Source organism: Rhodnius prolixus, unplaced genomic scaffold, assembly GCF_049639745.1.
Source record: "Rhodnius prolixus isolate KJV_2025 unplaced genomic scaffold, Rpr scaffold_2, whole genome shotgun sequence".
NCBI classification, from domain to species: Eukaryota; Metazoa; Arthropoda; class Insecta; order Hemiptera; family Reduviidae; genus Rhodnius; species Rhodnius prolixus.
This window is the reverse complement of record NW_027411592.1, coordinates 10,795,718-10,812,596: the sequence shown is the minus strand read 5'-3', so window position 1 is coordinate 10,812,596 and position 16,879 is coordinate 10,795,718. Positions and strand designations below refer to the sequence as shown.

The 16,879-nt window shown below is 35.5% G+C and overlaps 2 protein-coding genes across 10 annotated transcripts in view; one reads left to right on the top strand and one right to left on the bottom strand.

Moving 5' to 3' along the window:
• Positions 1–16,879, bottom strand: part of LOC141450413 (uncharacterized) — a 645,025-nt gene that overhangs the window by 464,706 nt on the left and 163,440 nt on the right. The gene's annotated exons all lie outside the window — the stretch shown is intronic.
• Positions 1–16,879, top strand: part of LOC141448922 (facilitated trehalose transporter Tret1-like) — a 65,439-nt gene that overhangs the window by 45,289 nt on the left and 3,271 nt on the right. Inside the window, exons 2-3 of the mRNA XM_074117788.1 lie at positions 11,659–11,836; positions 12,832–13,269. Of these exons, the coding sequence (XP_073973889.1) occupies positions 11,659–11,836; positions 12,832–13,269 (616 nt within the window). The remainder of the gene's footprint in view (positions 1–11,658; positions 11,837–12,831; positions 13,270–16,879) is intronic.

Genomic DNA, 16,879 nt, shown 5'->3' with positions numbered 1-16,879 from the left:
TTCTTCTTGTAGAGGACACACTTAAGAATTTTAAAAATTATTTTTTATTTTGCACTGCTGAAGACAGTTATGTTGACCTTCTCATGGAGCCACCAGATCTTCCCAGTGGTGGAGGTCTGTTTTTCTTTATTTAAATATTTGTCAATTAAAAATTATTTGCAGTTAATTATCGAAATACAAATAAGCCCACTTCCACAGTTCTTTCACTTTTTTTATTCTGTTTCCTTACGATATCCTGTAGGATTGCTGAATTGTCTTTTATATTTTAATTTGTATTTGTAATAATTTTGTCTTTTCTTGAATAATTTCATTTATTATTCTTATTCTTATTCTTATTATTATTTTTTTTTTTTTGCGCATCAACAGCTGAGGTTATTAGCGCCCGGAGCTTTTTCCAGTGCACTGCCGGCCTCCGGACAGTGTTCTCTCGTTACAGACAACACTGTCCATCACCGGACAGTGAGCTGTAAGAAGCTCCTAGAAAGAGAAAATCTAAGGGTCAGCTGCTGGATTCGAACCCGGGACCTCCGCGTGGGAGTCCAGTATGCTAACCTCATAGCTAATCCCTTCCCTTATTATTATTATTATTATTATTATTATTATTATTTTTTTTTTTTTTTTTTTTTTTTTTTTTTCGGCGCATCGACGACAGTGGTCATTAGCGCCCCTAGAGCTGCGTTCTTTTTTCGAACTAGGATGGCACATGTCTCTCCATCCGATTAGCGTCCAACCAATGTCTCATCCAGTGAGGCATGGCGGAGCCCCGGGTAATCCGACCTAGGTCCACACTTCCCTTCATAGGTTATCGGTCCAGCCGACAAGAGGGAGTGCGGATACCCAGTAGTGCCATCCTCTTCTTACCCAACTCATTCGTCTTGTCTCAATTTTATTTACTAGCTAAAGGCTATTTGCGTCTATATCCTTTCCTAAACTATCCTAGCTATCAGTTCTGAACTGTGGGGTGTAGTACTCTTATAAATATTCCTACACCCCTTAAAATATACTAAGCCTAGCAATATGTACAATATTTACACTCATTCATACCTACTATTATTATTATTATTATTATTTATACGCAGGGCGGAGGATCACAATCATCATTCTCGTCGGGTGGTCCTTCTGGTCACGCTTGACGTAAAAAACGCCTTCAACTCAATTAGTTGGGTAGATGTGCTGAGAGCGCTGGAGGAAACGTTTCAAGTCCCGAAGTACCTTCTGCGAGTAATAAGTGATTACCTGCGGAACCGAACAGTTATTTACCAGACCTCGAGAGGGCCAAGAGCATCCGCAGTTACGGCAGGTGCAGCGCAGGGATCGATCCTGGGCCCGGATCTCTGGAATGTGGCGTATGATAGCCTGCTCAGACAGGAAATGCCAGAAGAGACAGTTTTGGTTGGATACGCAGACGACGTGGCAGCACTTGTTGCCGCACGTGATGTCGAGAAAGCCCAACTAAAATTGAGTAGGGTGATGCGTATCGTCAATCGATGGATGACGGAGCATGGACTATCGTTAGCACTGTCCAAAACAGAGATTGTGCTTCTGACCAAAAAGAGGATCCCCACGAGCATATCATGGCATGTTGGGGAAGAAGTTGTGACCTCGAAGAGCACTGCCAAGTATCTGGGTTTGATGATTGATGGCAAGCTGAGCTTCGGTAAGCAAATTCAGAGCGCAGCGGATAAGGCCGCAAAGAGTGTCGCGTCCCTCAGTAGGCTGATGGCTAACGTTGGTGGCCCCCGGGGCAGCACACGCCGAGTGTTGATGAGTGTGACACACTCGATACTCCTTTACGGAGCTGAGGTGTGGGCAGATGCTCTTAACAAGGAGGTCTACAGGAAGAGAATGGCTCGTGTGCAGCGGCTTGGTGCGCTGAGGATTGCCTCTGCATATCGCACGGTGTCTGAGCCAGCGGTTCTCGTGATTGCCGGAGTGATCCCGATTGCACTCCTTGCTAGGGAACGCAAGATCCTCCACGAAAGGAGGGCAGAGGGGAGTAAGGAGGCTCTCTCCAGGGAGGAGAGGGATGGGACTTTCCGGAGGTGGCAGGCTTCCTGGGAAGATGATCTGCGGGGTCGATGGACCGCTAGGTTAATAAAGGAGGTAAAGCCATGGACGAAGAGACCACATGGGGAAGTGGACTATTACCTCACACAACTCCTGAGTGGGCATGGCTATTTCAGGGCATACCTGAAAAAGGTGGGAAAGGTAGAGGATGAGGAATGCCTTTACTGCCCCGGCAGTAAAGACGATGCTTCCCACACGTTTTTCTCCTGCGGTCGGTGGGAGCGGCTCAGAGGTCACTTCGAGGCAGTGATTGGGCAACAGACTCCAGACACTATAGTCGAAACTATGCTGGCCAGTGAGGCCAACTGGCAGACTGCAGCTAGGTACGCCAGGGACCTTCTTCAGCAGAAGAAGCAGGACCTGGACGACTGCCAAGTAGGGTAACACCGAGGGAAATACTCCAATGAGTAAAGACAGAGGCCTAGCTCTGAAGTAATGCTGGTCGCCAGTGAATCCAGGCTAGGCCTAGCAGCGGGGGGGGTGTTTTAGCCGGTAGTCTATTTTGGGAGTCCGGCACAGCAGGGCCTCTGCGTGCGTAAACGCATTTCACCCCTCAAAAAAAAAAAAAAAAAAAAAAATTATTTATTAAAGCCTGCTTTCTTCATTATTTTTATTTTCATTTTATTTTTTTAAGGCAAGTCAGCAACTGAGCTTTTTCCAGCTAATTTTCCCTTTTCCAGTTATAGTGGACACAAATAGAGAGAGAGAGAGCCAATATATAAAAACTCTTTTTAGTGCTCAGCGTACCAGAAATCGTGAATTCCTCGTGAAAAAGCAAAAAAAAAAAAATAATTGCACGATTACAATACTTCTTTCAATGTCTAGTGAGAGAAAACAGAAATTGAAATAGAAACAGCATCATAGACAAACCAACAACAATCTCTCAGTAACAGTTTTAAAAATATCTGATCAGGAATCAAAAAATAATTCTATCAAAAAGATGGTCAACAAAAAATATCAAGCAACACTGAGTAGAATTCCTGTTTAATAAAAACTAGCCTCCGTGCATAACAGCCGTGTATTGCGGGCTAACTCGTACCTACTAAAGTTCAGGCGAATTCTTCAAGAACATACTCGTATACTCTTGGAAATTAGTAGTGGTTCGGTCCGCAGTGCTGCTGGATAATTTATTTTTTTTTTTAAATTTCATCTGTCTTAGCACTTAAGTTTACTGTCTCCCCTCTCTTTGATCGGTTTCGCAGTTTCACCCATCATCAGAGGTAGATTAAATTAGTTTTAGTGTAGAGATTTCGACTTAATTTACGTTACCGCCTCGCACTTGTACTCAAGTCAGCGAGTGTTGTGATTTTATTATTAAATGATTAATGTAGCTCTGATGGTGGATGGAAATCCGAAACCGATCAGGGTGGGATACAATAAAACATGCGTGCGTACTACGATAGATAAGGTACTCATTCACTTGGAATGTCCATATACTCCACATGACTATTTCTGACTGGAACCAGAGTACTTTTTATTATCTTTTTTTAAAACTTGGCATGTTTACTAAATATTTATTTCCTTCTAACTAACATTACGATGTTGTAAATTGAATAATAACCTTTTAAGTATCCTGTAGCTTATAATACTTGGTTCTATTACTTCGGCTCCCGACTAATGTTTGTGTTAAAAAAACCCCTTAGATTTGGGTGGCAGAAATTGAAGTCGCAAATGGAATTTAGTCATTAGTCTTTATTTAATGTAATTAAATACATCCCATCAAATTACCTTATCAACCTGTAGCAGTAATATTATTGAGATTTTATAAAGTTAGAAGACAAATTTAATAATGGCAGAATAAACATTTCTTTGATTAAATACAACAATAATAAAAGAATTGACTGACAAACAGAAAATACATTTAATAAAACTGAATATTGATTTATGAATGAATGATTTTTTTTCCATAGAAAACAGACGCCAAAGAATATTTATACATTTTATTGGATTCAATGTAGAATATTTAATGGCTAATAGGGAAAAAAACGTTGTTTAAATTAATGAAGAGATATTTCTAGATTGGGAATGCACGTGGCAAAAATATCAAACAAAAGAGTATTTTTGTAACAACTATTGCAAACACTTGCACATCATTGCAATTAATATCTTGTTGCCAAGTCAAAATTAGTTCAATTATCTATTATTTTATTCTATTCTGTAAACACAATTAAAAAATAATAAATTCAATAAATCAAATTTGCGTAAAAGTCACCAAAATACCCAAATTATTTATTTATTTATTTTTTTTTTTAATTAATTAATTTATGGTTTTGACCAAAATGAAAATTAAGATACTAGCGCTGCGGTTATTCAGAAAACTCTTCTTTCTTTTTTTGCGCAAAAATTCGTCGTATCTGAACAGGTGCAATTTTCCGAAATGAAAGATGATTTGTTAACGACTAACTATCGATTCTGAGCAGCTTTTAGATCTAATTACAGTTATCCTCCCGCTCCTTCACAGATACGTTCTTGAGTCACGAAGTAGGATATCGTGAGCGTACGGCTCCAGGTTTCAAGGAAACTAGGAGATTCTGTAAAATGACTAGGTCTAAAATTAAGATTTAATAATAAATTCTTTTGGGCTAGTGTTTGATTTTGGTTACTATTGCATCTAATATGAGGTAATGGAGTGTAAGCTGCAGAGCAGCATAAAAAATTGTTGATTTTATTCAAAGACCTATTTTAAAAGTAACGAAAAAATTAAAATGCGGACACGAGGAATTGAAAATAAGATGACCGTTCCAGAATTATGTGTAAAATATTACTATAATAATAAAATATTACGTAATTAATTAAACAGAATATATTATTAGAGTATTTATTTCTGTAATTTCACTCCACCGCTGATTATTAAAGACGATGGAGCCACCGCCACAAATTACAGGTAAAACCAGGTAGCCTGGTTAATTAATGTTAAACACATGGTTAATCATTTGGTCGATCTCTGTGAGATTCAAACACAGGCAAACGGGGTGATCATTAGATCTTATTCTTATAGATCGGGTTCAACGGAACATTCACCTCACTTAGATCTTGCTAATGAGTTTACAGGCACACTCGTAGTGTGATATACAATATATTATTGTAAATATTTTTTGTTGGCCTACATTCTTGGGTAAATTAATAGCTTTTTGATTTGACCAATTAAATAATTGTAAGAACATTTGCCCAATTTTTTCAGCTCTATTTAGAACTAATTCTCAAAATTATTATTATTTCTTATGTATATGTTTTATCTCTTATATAAAAACTCAAAACTTACGGACAACTAAAACGCAAGATCAGACGTAAATCTAAAGTAAGCAAACTCTCTACTCAATCCTTTCAATCAGGAGTCCTCCGCCATATTGTTACAGCTCCAAATAATGTCTCCAACCTCACCCTACACAAAGATCTAAATATCCCCTTTGTCACCGAATCTATCCATTCACAATTCCCCAGTTTCCACTTAAAACTATCCTACCACCCCAATTCAACAGCTTGGAACTCTTTCCTTCATCATAATCCATCCTGACATCTAAAACAACGTTGGCCTGGTGATCCTAGACAATTCCAATCACTGAAATACCCAAGAGTACCAGCACTGGCTGGCCAATCTAATATCTCTCTCTCTCTTCCTGGGTCGCAACGGTTGCATTCTACACCGGCTATGCCTGATAACTTTGCATCATGTCTTGTAGTTTACTATCTGATTTTTCTGCGTCTAATTGCTTCGTACAAGAACTAGATGCCATACTCAACTTCTAAATTAAGATATCCCAAATCTATTTTCCGGTTAAACAATGGTTTTTCGATCATTAAAAATTATGATCGTAATACTTCCTGCAGAGAGCTCAACGAGAATAGTGATAATTAAATTATTCTGCATCTTATCAAGGAAGTTGTATTTAAATTGTATTCAGTTTGATTCATTCTGTAAATTTTTAATAATAAACGTAACTGTAACGTTAATTTCATTTCAAACTACTCTTGAGAGACAGGTGATACTTAATTTAAATGCATCCCAGTTTCCCAGGGTAATATTTGAAGATCTGAGTTTAAAGCTGTTCTCTTGTTATTCAATTTGAATTTATTTCAAAATTAAATTTGAAACAAATTTACCATTGAGCGGAACTTCTCTAAAAAGAAAGAAATAGAAAGCTGTTGTGTAAGTCCTACAATGGGAGTTTCCCTTTCTATGTGCCCTCCTCTGTGAAAGACGGGTAGCCTATAAATGTATTCATTAGGGTCTCATTTACTTGAATAGGAAGGAGAAGCGAAACGTTTGAAGGAGGAAAAAAGCCCTTCTGCAGTTGAAATTGGGCGGACTTTTTTTTCTTTTTTCTTTTTAGTTATCTGCTTCAAAAGATAAATTATCCGCGTTTACTCTAATGTATTATTTTCCACTCAAATGATTTTCCCAATTCATTTCTTTGAGAAAACAAATTTAGATTTTAAATGTCTTTTAATTGAATGGATGTTAACAATGAGATGATGCTTATGCGTCTACGTATACTCTATTCATGTCTCTACACACTCTGTACTCGGAAAAAAAAGATGGCTCTTTCGGTCAATGATCCAGCACCATCCAATGAACCTTAAATTGTCATAAAGTTCTTATTTAATGATAATCACAGCTGTGAAGTAAGTACCTGCATTAGGCATTGATGTACGCCTGTATAAAGTACAGTAGATCTGCTGCTAGATCGCGAGTTTATTGATATGCGCATTACTTCATTTCCATTAGGGAGCCATAATAATAAAATGAATCGCTTAATTTCAATTCCCATCTGAAACAAAATGGTCCTCCAGGTTGGATATTTTTCGAATTTGATTGTCAACTGCACTCCTATACGTGCTGAAAAATTTGAAAATCTGAACAGATGTGTTTCCAGTGGAAATTCCACTTCAAAAATGTTGTTACTATTGCAATACTTCCTCTTTGTTAGGAGTAAGAGAATGAGAGAGGAGAATAACGTGACAAACGAGTTGAATCTCTTTATACATAATGTACATCTGGATATTGAAACTATCTGTCCATAGATAACTGGCGATACTGAGAGAGCAGTAGATCCCCTCTGCGCACATATTACCGCACTTCCCCACGATTTATAGTGGACACTTTCTAATCCAAGCATTTCCGTCCCTGAAAAGGGAAATCTATATGGCAGACTGGCGCCAGAAATTAAAACTGTACCTCCTGATACTTTAGAATAATTACAAATACACCATTGGACAGGTATGGTAATTACTACCTGTGTAAACGATTTGATTCTTAGTAATGATTAAAAAATTATATATTACACATTTCAGCCTAGTTTTAATTTCAGTAGTATCCTTTTTTTTTTACTACATGTTTACAGTTTTAGCAACTGGGGCAACAGTTTTCGTTAGAAGTATTTATTCATTTCTTTTTTGCTAATAATTTGCAACTAATTTAGTAAACAGAAGAAAAAAAAGCTTATTTAAATTTTTATGAAACCCCATCCGTTCTCGCCATTGTAAATGATGGTCAACAACAGAATCAGAACTGCTGGATTGGGGTTTCTTCGAAAAGTTGAAGGCAAGACCTGGAAAGATAGTATTAGGAACACTACGAACAGTAAGTGAGAGGAAACAACTGAGGTGGTTCTGTTATTTAAACAGAATGGAGGAATATCGGCCACCCAGAAGGATCTTGGGGGTAAGGCGTCTTAGAAGAAGGAAAAAATTAGGTAAATTATCAACGCCCCGTTCATCTAGTAACTTCCGGAGTAGCTGATTGATAAAAGAGTCACCATCCAGTCCTTTGACTGGCTATTAGCTTGTCTTACCAGTTTCTCGGAGGCGTCCCATTCCTTTAACTGACGAAGTGGACGATTTGCGTCATCGCTGTCTCTTACTACACCATTTTTGGTAGATGTGGATGACTAGATATTTGTGTATAATCTGTAATAATTGTAGAACATCTACTTGTTTTCCTTTCAAATGGTAAATTTAGTCAAATTTTGGCAATTTTTGCAATTTATCCACTGTTGCAACCAACATCCCTTCACTATTTTAAAGAAAAGCCCGAAAGTGTCCTTAAGACGTATTTTCCCCAGACACCGTTGCCCCAAAAAGAAAGTGATAGAACTAAATGTACCGGAAGCGATGCCGGATTATAGAGTACTAATGGCGCAATCTGAGAAGCGTCTCCACCTCTCTACACCTAAACATATTCTTCTTTCTATTTCTCAAATATCTTCATTTAAAACTTTGAGAAGAAGTTTATTTAAAGAAGAAATGTCTTACGTTGGGTGCACACACAAATACTTGGTATGTTGGTCATGTTCCACACATAAAATCAAAATTCTAAACAAACATATTCATTAAATTCTAATGATAAAGATAATTAAAAAACAAAACAAGACCAAAAAAAAAGCAACCAATAAGGAAGTTCTAAGAGCACTTAATCTATATTCAAGGATAAGGAGGATATAAAAAAAAGTTTGATTGGGAAATCCAGAAATTATAGAATGGAGTCCAAATATGGCTTATCCTGAACTGGTTTAAAATTTCTGGTTTTCTGTTTGTTGCTGTTCTGTTTTTTCTTCATTCAAAATACTAATTATTCTTATATAATATAATATCAATAATTTTTTTTTATGTTTGTCAGTTTATTTGGCACCGTTTAATTATAATAATTTCATCAAAAATTAATTAAATCCTATGGTATTTACGGGGCAAACAGTGCTTGCCTTCTGTTCATGGAGAATTGGCGACCGCAATATCACCTTGTAATAGTTTATTGAACTTGTAATAAGTATTTACGGGAGGCAAGATCAGTGCACTTAAAGGAGGTGTAAATAATTGATATAGAGTGTACAATCTGGCTGGCGCTTAATTAAAGAAAAAAAATCAGTACAATTTATACTCATCCTAACATGTGACAGAAGATTGGATGAATTCCAACAATCCGCGGAGGTTTGATTTCTTCCGCTAGAACTAATTCAGTCTTCACCTAATTCTGTTTAATATTTAATTATCATTAGGTCTGCTTGTAGTCAGCGTAAATAAAGATACGGAAAGTTAAAGGAAGTTCTGATTCGTTGTTCAGAACCGGTGACCTCATGGAACCCGGAAATAAGCCGAAGCAGAAAATTAGTCTACCGGAATTGCCAATATATCAAATCGATTCTTCAATTTCCTTTTTAAAGACTCTATATTCTATTTGAAATATTTCCCCACATTTAGTTTGCAGACAATTTTAAAAATTAGACGGGCAAAAAAAGATGGCTAAAGTCACGCTAAGTTTTATTTCTTACGTCTGACGTATTTCCTTTAGAATTATTACAAAATGAAAACATATTTCTGCGTTATAATAAATATAAAAAAAAATCTCATTTCAAGGGAAACATCATGATTCCATCTTGTACGAGATCCAATAATCTAAAGAGATTAGATTTATCGTTAAGAAGTCCCCTTAGCTTTGCTACAGAACATGGTATCAAGAGAGAGGGATTGTAGTTAAGTCAGATCCCCAATAGGATCTCTAAGCTGATTTAGATGATGGATTTAGGAACAGTAAGCCGAATTATGTTACATTTGTTTACAGCCGATCCACATATTCTCTCTAATTGTATTAAATCCAATGTTGTACCATCAGGTAGTATTAGGTAAAATCTTGCTAGAGGTAGATCTGTTGAAATTAGATGAAATAATAGCCTAACTTGATCATTAAATTTGGGCCTAGATTAGCGGAGTGCTTTTTAGAACAAGCGCCTCTAATAATTTGGTATAAGACGTGCCTTATAATATGTCGTGGTACCTGATAACTGTGATAAGAAAGAAATATCTGTTTTTATCTCAAATTGTTCTTAAAAAAAGCTCTCACCACATTTCGCCATAATTTAATGCATCTGCTACACCGTGATAGACCGAAATCGGAGAATTTCAAGATTCACTGGCTGAACGTTGAGATTCAGAAGTCGCTTGGAGTATTTCCAAAATGTTTGCTAAATATCCTTATTTATGGTTCATTCACCATGCCACTGACAGTGTGTTAAAATTTATTTTTTTTTGCGTTTATTTTTGCTACAATCAGCGCGTTGGCGCTATAAGTAACAGTGATAACCGAGTATCAACAAATAACAGAAGAATACGAGTGGAGAAGTTACCCAGCGGTAACACTCCAAAATAGGCTATTAGTCGCTCTCTTCACTTGTGAGGAGATCACGAGGCCACTGTCTTTTAAGGCGTCTTGTCGGGTTGTCAGGAAGAGTTCTAGAAGAAAGATTTTTAGCTAGAGGATTTATATGAGATTGCAGGTTGAAGTGGAGTTATCTGTATCTTATTTTAGCAACTTGTGTGGACAAAAGGAATGTTAAGGTCAGTGTGTATAGTCAGGTTGGAGACATAAAAAGGAGCGTGTACAATAGTTCGAAGAATTTTAGATTGTAGAGTTTGAATCCATTGGAGATTGGAGCGTTTGGTTGAACCCTACAGCTCTATTCCATACGCCCAGATGGGTTTCAAAATAGATGTATAAATTAGTCTTTTGTTGTCGAGAGAGAGTTTTGATCTGTCGTCTAAGAGTCTTTTAAGTAGTCGATAGCGTCTGTTCAGTTCTGTTCTTTTAAGTCTAGTGTGGGGTGAGTGTTAAATAAAAATATTTTTGTTAAATCATACTTTATTATTAAAACATATTATGATACATGAAAAAATAGGAGAAAACTTAAGTAACAGCACATGTAAATAAACAGTTGAACTTAAAACGAACAGAACATTGTAAACAAGAAAAGAAAATATTACCAATAATAAACTTAATTATGTGATTAAAGTTATACAATCCTATTTATTGGAAGAACTTGAACCAAATATTTTGGACATACACCAAGCGACTATGTGAATGTTGACATTCTCCAATATTGGTCTTTGACGATAACTCATCTAAATCAAAACTTTTGGCGCATAAATAAAATAAATAGAATTAAAATATGCAAACCGTACCCACTGCTAGAGTCAGATACCCACCTAGTGATGCTGTTACTAAGCAACTGGTCCTTTGCGTAACATGTTTTTTTTACTAAATACAAGTATTTAGTAGTATAATGTAAAATTTATTTATTATGCAATGCCGGATTTTCGTTTTTTGCTTGTTTTTTTTTTTAAACTGAACGCATGAATCATTTTTATAGGAATTACAATCACATCTAGAAAAGATCATTTCATAAAATTAATAGCAATTAATTAACAAGATGTAAAAGCTAAAGTTTAGTTTAGAAATACGCGTGAACTTTTACATCTTGATTCTTTGCCATGTATTATAAATAATGTGGTTAGCGTACTGGTGATTCCGGGTTCGAATCATAAAAAAAAACCTCCGGGCGTCAATGATCTGTGACGTTATTATTTCAAACATTATTTCTTGAATTTAAAGTATCGTTTAGTTTTCTAAGACGTTTTCTTATGAAATATATTTGAGTAGAATTTTTCTTCTCAATCCTTACAACCAACTCTAATCTATTTACTGTTCCTGGAATTTGTAGTACGAGCTTTATTTCTATTTTTTTTTGAAGGCGGATTTAATTTCAATTTTTTGTTTAGAAGAAACTATAAATATAATTAATTATTTCTGTTTATGGCCAACAGGTTCGCTGTCCGTAGCGATGACTGCCATCTGCTTCACGTGGCTGGAGCCACTGATGTCCAGACTGACGGCTCCAGACAGTGAGATACCCATGAACACCGATCATACATCCTGGTTGGTCGCTTCCGTAGAATTTGGCGAAATGTTTATCACATTACCCGCAGGATTATTAGCAGACAGGTATGATTCTATGCGTTATTTAACTAAATAAATGATGATTATAATCATTAGGGGCTGCCAAAGAGAGTTTACCTTATGCCAAATGTGATTCTTAAAACCTTCAACTCCCAATTCCTAATCCGCTCAAAACTTGCTTTTTTAAAAAAAGAGCGTATTGGGCATCTTGACCCAAGCAGAGATGATACATGGTCTCCACGGCTCTTTCCTTACAATTCTGTAAGGAAACCATTTTAAAGGTTTTAAGGCATATAAAACTTATATTCTTGAAATGAAAACAATTACCGTCTAAACTTAACAAGGAACCAGTCTGGGTGTTACAAAGTTCTTTCTCTTCTTTAGTTGGCTGCAAATAAGTACAATGACTTTCGAAGCACGATGGTTTGTTTCATACGAGAGCTTCTTCTGATCCTGGCTGATACTGCTCTCTGCGAACATGCCCGGAAAGGGAATGATGGCAGAAAGAGAGGGCCACGCAGTACCAGTAAAAAATAAAGTGAAGTAATGCCTATTTTTTTTTCAGGCTGCTTTACCATCCAAGGTATCTGGGACGGAGGCGACTAACATACATAGCTTACTTTATGATTTGCTCTTTTTAACATTTAAAAAAATTCTAAAGCCTAGTCCGGGACCCAGGACCCAGTATCTAACCGGTTGGCTACCATGACGCCTTGTAGAACTAGTTGATGGTAGGATAAGCATTGAACGCAATAAGCCACAGGATGAAATATTTTTAAAATTTGATTTGGTCACTTTGTGATCAAAAAAGCCACACCTGACTTTCATTAAATCTTTAGTAACAACAGGGCGCAAAATGCTCACCTGGCAGTAGTGTTTATCTCGAACTTTTAGTGAACTCCCTTATCAGTATTTACGAGGGTTCTGGATTTATATATTTGATCCATATTATTTAATCCCTCGGGACTTTGTCCACACTCTAAATGTTGAAATCTTTTAATCTGCTCTTGCACCTACAACTCACTTTCTTTCTTTTACAGGTACGGACGAAAACCTCTCCTCCTGATGACCGGACCGATGTGCATGGTGAGCTGGATTTTGATTCTGACTACCAGATCCCTTACAGTACTCTTTGTCGTGAGGATAATCCAAGGCGCCGCAGTAGCCATTGTATATACTGTAGCGCCTATGTATATTGCGGAAATCTCTGAACCAAGAATCAGAGGTGAACTTAGCGGACATTTTCAGACAATGTGGTATTTGGGCATACTCTATGTATATGTAACTGGGCCATTTTTGTCCTACCAAAACTATACATACTGTTGTGCCATTACACCTATTCTGTTTTTCGCCTTGTTCGTAATGATGCCCGAATCACCATTCTATCTGTTGATGGTGGATCGTTCAAAGGATGCTGAACGTTCATTGATCTGGCTGAGAGCTACTAAACAAGTTGACGATGAATACCATGCGATCAGGTATGATTTTCTTAGAAAGTAACCCTCATAGTATTTAAGCGATCAATAAATCGATTTACAATTTTTTCTTTTTAATTGTAATCGATTTACATTATTTTATTTTTTTAATTAATGGAAAAAAGAAAAATCTAAAGGGGAAATAGCAAAGATTTGTTGTTTTCCTTTTATCTTTTTAGCTTAAATTGCATGTTTATGTGTCTGTCATTGTGTTGCTTTTGTGTTTATTTTCTTTTTGTTTTTTAATTTCTCTTTTTTGTAAGTGTTGGAACGTTATTAAACTATTTCCTATTTTCTTTATTCGTATTATTCTCGGTAATTTCTAGTTTTTTGAAAATATCTTTCATTGAAAATATCCAAAAGTTAATTTTTCTCCTAAATTAATAAATCGTAAATGATATTAATCTAAAATGTTCTAAAGATCAATTGAAAAATTAACTGTTTTCATTACCGTATTCATGTTAGACTCATTTGTTTTGCTTTATTTCTTCTAATTATTAGACAAAATAGTCTCTTTGGATTGATTTTAATTTTTACGGAATTTAAAAGTTGTTAAAAGTTAGAAAAACCAGTAATTAATAACTAGAAATGTGTATGCCAACAATGCAACATACTTTGGAATTTTCTTTATGGTTTTTCACAATTTTTGTTTTTCTATCCTTAATGAAAGTAATTTATTTTATTTATTAATTTAATTTGTTTAAAAGACCAACTTCTTAATTTTATTTATTTCTTTACACTCTTCCAATCAAGAAATAAGTTCTGAAGTACCACATTTCATTTTTTAAAATAGAAACAAATTATCAAGCAGATTTCTTTGTTAGATTGCCAATGGTTGTGAATGATATATTCAGTGAGAAGACAGATCTAGAGACAGGCTCCAGCAATCTTAGATGTATGACCACCTTAAAAAGAACTTAAAAAATACCAAAACGAAATACATATATTGACCAATCACGCTTTTTTCTGTATAATAATAATATTAATAAAATAGGCAAGGGATTAGTTCAGTGATTAGTTTACTGGATTCCCACGCGGAGATCTTGAGTTCGAATCCCTTAGATTTTCTCTTCCTAGGAGCTTCTTACAGCTCACTGTTTGGTGATGTACTGCATTGTAAAGAGAGAACACAGTACGGAAGCCGGAAGTCCTCAGATGTTGAAGCGCCTTAAATTAAAAAATAATAATTATTAATTATTAGCGACTTACCTGATTTATCATTGAAACATCAATTCAGTTCAGTTTTGGTGCAACCGTTCAGAATAAAGTGCCTTTAGAAATACTATATTTTTTAGTTAAATTCTATTTTTCTAACTATAATAACTGCACAACATTTTTGACATTTATAAATTCTAATTAAATTAGGCAAGAAATCAGCAATGTTGGCATACGATTTCCTAACATGAAGAATCGTTCGAAATCGAATTATTTAATTTTTTGCGAAATTTCCTATTCTATTTAAATTTTGATGCTTATTCTTAAAAAAAATAAATAAATAATAATTAACCGGTTAAAATAACAAAACTGTTCTCATTTAAAAGTATAAATATTTTATTTATTTAATTTTGTATTTTAAATTAGGATCAACAACTTGAGAGCAGCATAAACATGAGTTTAAAAAGTTAACCAAAAAAATAAAATTCGCATATTAATTAAATCTAGAAATTCCCATTTTTTAATATCAGATATAAATGTGTTTCATGTATGTGGCTCTACTCTAAGGTTTACTGCAGTCAGCTGGTACCGTAGAACATCAGTGAATGCACAATTATCGGTTAACTGTGGGGGCCTAAAATGTACAAGGGCCCAATAGTTCACGGCACTCGCAAGCATAATTGATGAATTGCCAAACAGTATCAACCGCCTAGTTCATCCAGACAAGAGAAGACAGTAAGCGACCACGCACTACACCACTAGACTCAAAAGGCCTGCACTGGGTGGTGTGATCGAACCAAGTGTTTTTTTGGAAATATTGCCTTGGAAGATCGGGGCGATTAAAAAAAAATTAAAGATACAATGGTGACAATATGAAGGGAGCCAAGAAAGCCAATAATATCTTGAATTAAACGCCAATCAAGAATCTTCATTTTATCTTTCCCTCGTTTTATTATTGGTCAGAGAAAAATTGGAGAATATTTGCCAAAAAAAAATGTATTTTTTGTTTTGATGAAAGTGGAATGCGAGGAGAATGAGAAGAACGAAAAATCCCATTTTCTATCCAAAATAATGTCGTAATTAACGAAGAGATTAATTGACATGTTGGCAACAGAATCTTACAACACACTCTTCTTTGGTTTCCAGCATTTCACTTTGAAGGTGGGGCCCTTAGTTGGGTAGAATTTACCAACAAAAACAAAAATAGTATTCGGTAGGGGAAATTTATCAAAAATTAATAAAAAAAAGAAAACTATATTTTAAACAGAAAATCTTTGTTTTAAGAAAAATTAATAAATAAGCAAAAATGATAATTCTTTTTTTTATTTCAGTATGTTATATTGTGTGGTTTTATGTTTTATTAATTAAATGAGCGTCAACAGCTTACTGGAGTTGGAAATTGGGAATTCAGTCAAATCATTTGTCCAGGCAGTGAGTTGAATGTTCCTCTCAGCTCCAATCTGAGTAGTTCGCTCGGACTTACGTAGAGTACTGTCTGAGCAGAACCGTGAATGTAGAAGTCTGAAGGGTTCGGAAAGTAATTTTTTTTTAAACTCTAATAAGAACACTGAGCAGTAAGATGAAAGAGGCTCCAAGAGGTCTCGAGCCCTGTGAGCTCGCTGAGAGTACTGTCTAGGCAATAACCATTAATCTACAGGCTTCAGCCTGCTCCTGAAATGTAATTTATTTTTGGAACTCGATAAACACATAGGGCAGTAAGCTGAAAAATAGCTTAATTGTAGCTTTGTTAGTGCATACTAGTAGCTCTGCAGGCTATTTTAAGTACTTCCATGAACATGGAGGTTAAGAATGCTCTAAAATAATTTTGTCGAGAGCCAAAATAAAACTTCTTCTTCGTCAGGAAGCTGAAAGTTCCAAGATTTTGCCGAGCTTAATAGCGATCTCCTCCCCCCCCCCCGTCACAAAAAATAGCTTTACCAAATTGGCGAGACACCTCCAGCTTAACTGGCAACATTGACTATCTAGTTAGCATGCATGTCTGCTTTTATTATTGTGGTATCTGCCTTCTTCTACCTTGAAAATAATGTTTTCTTTTGCTTTGGAAGTGTGAATTTATAGTTTTTGTTAATTTTTGCTTTCACAATTTTCATAATTCAGTGTTGACATTGTGTAGGGAAAACATGTATCAGAAGTGTGATTAACTATTAGTAATTATATGTTTCCTTAAAAACATTACCATTTACCATTTGAAAACTGCTATAACTTTCATTTTGATAGAACAAGATTTGATAGAAGATAGATTCTGATAGAACAAACTGTTCAGTTTTTTTTTGTAATTAATTATAAAATAATTCATCATAATTATTCTGCAATAATTATAATCACTCTATGAACATATATAATTTTGTTATTTATTTGGCGAAAGGAACCTATAACATCCATACTTTTCATTTTTTATTCGCAAAAAAATATGCTTACAATTGCTGTGAACGTTTTG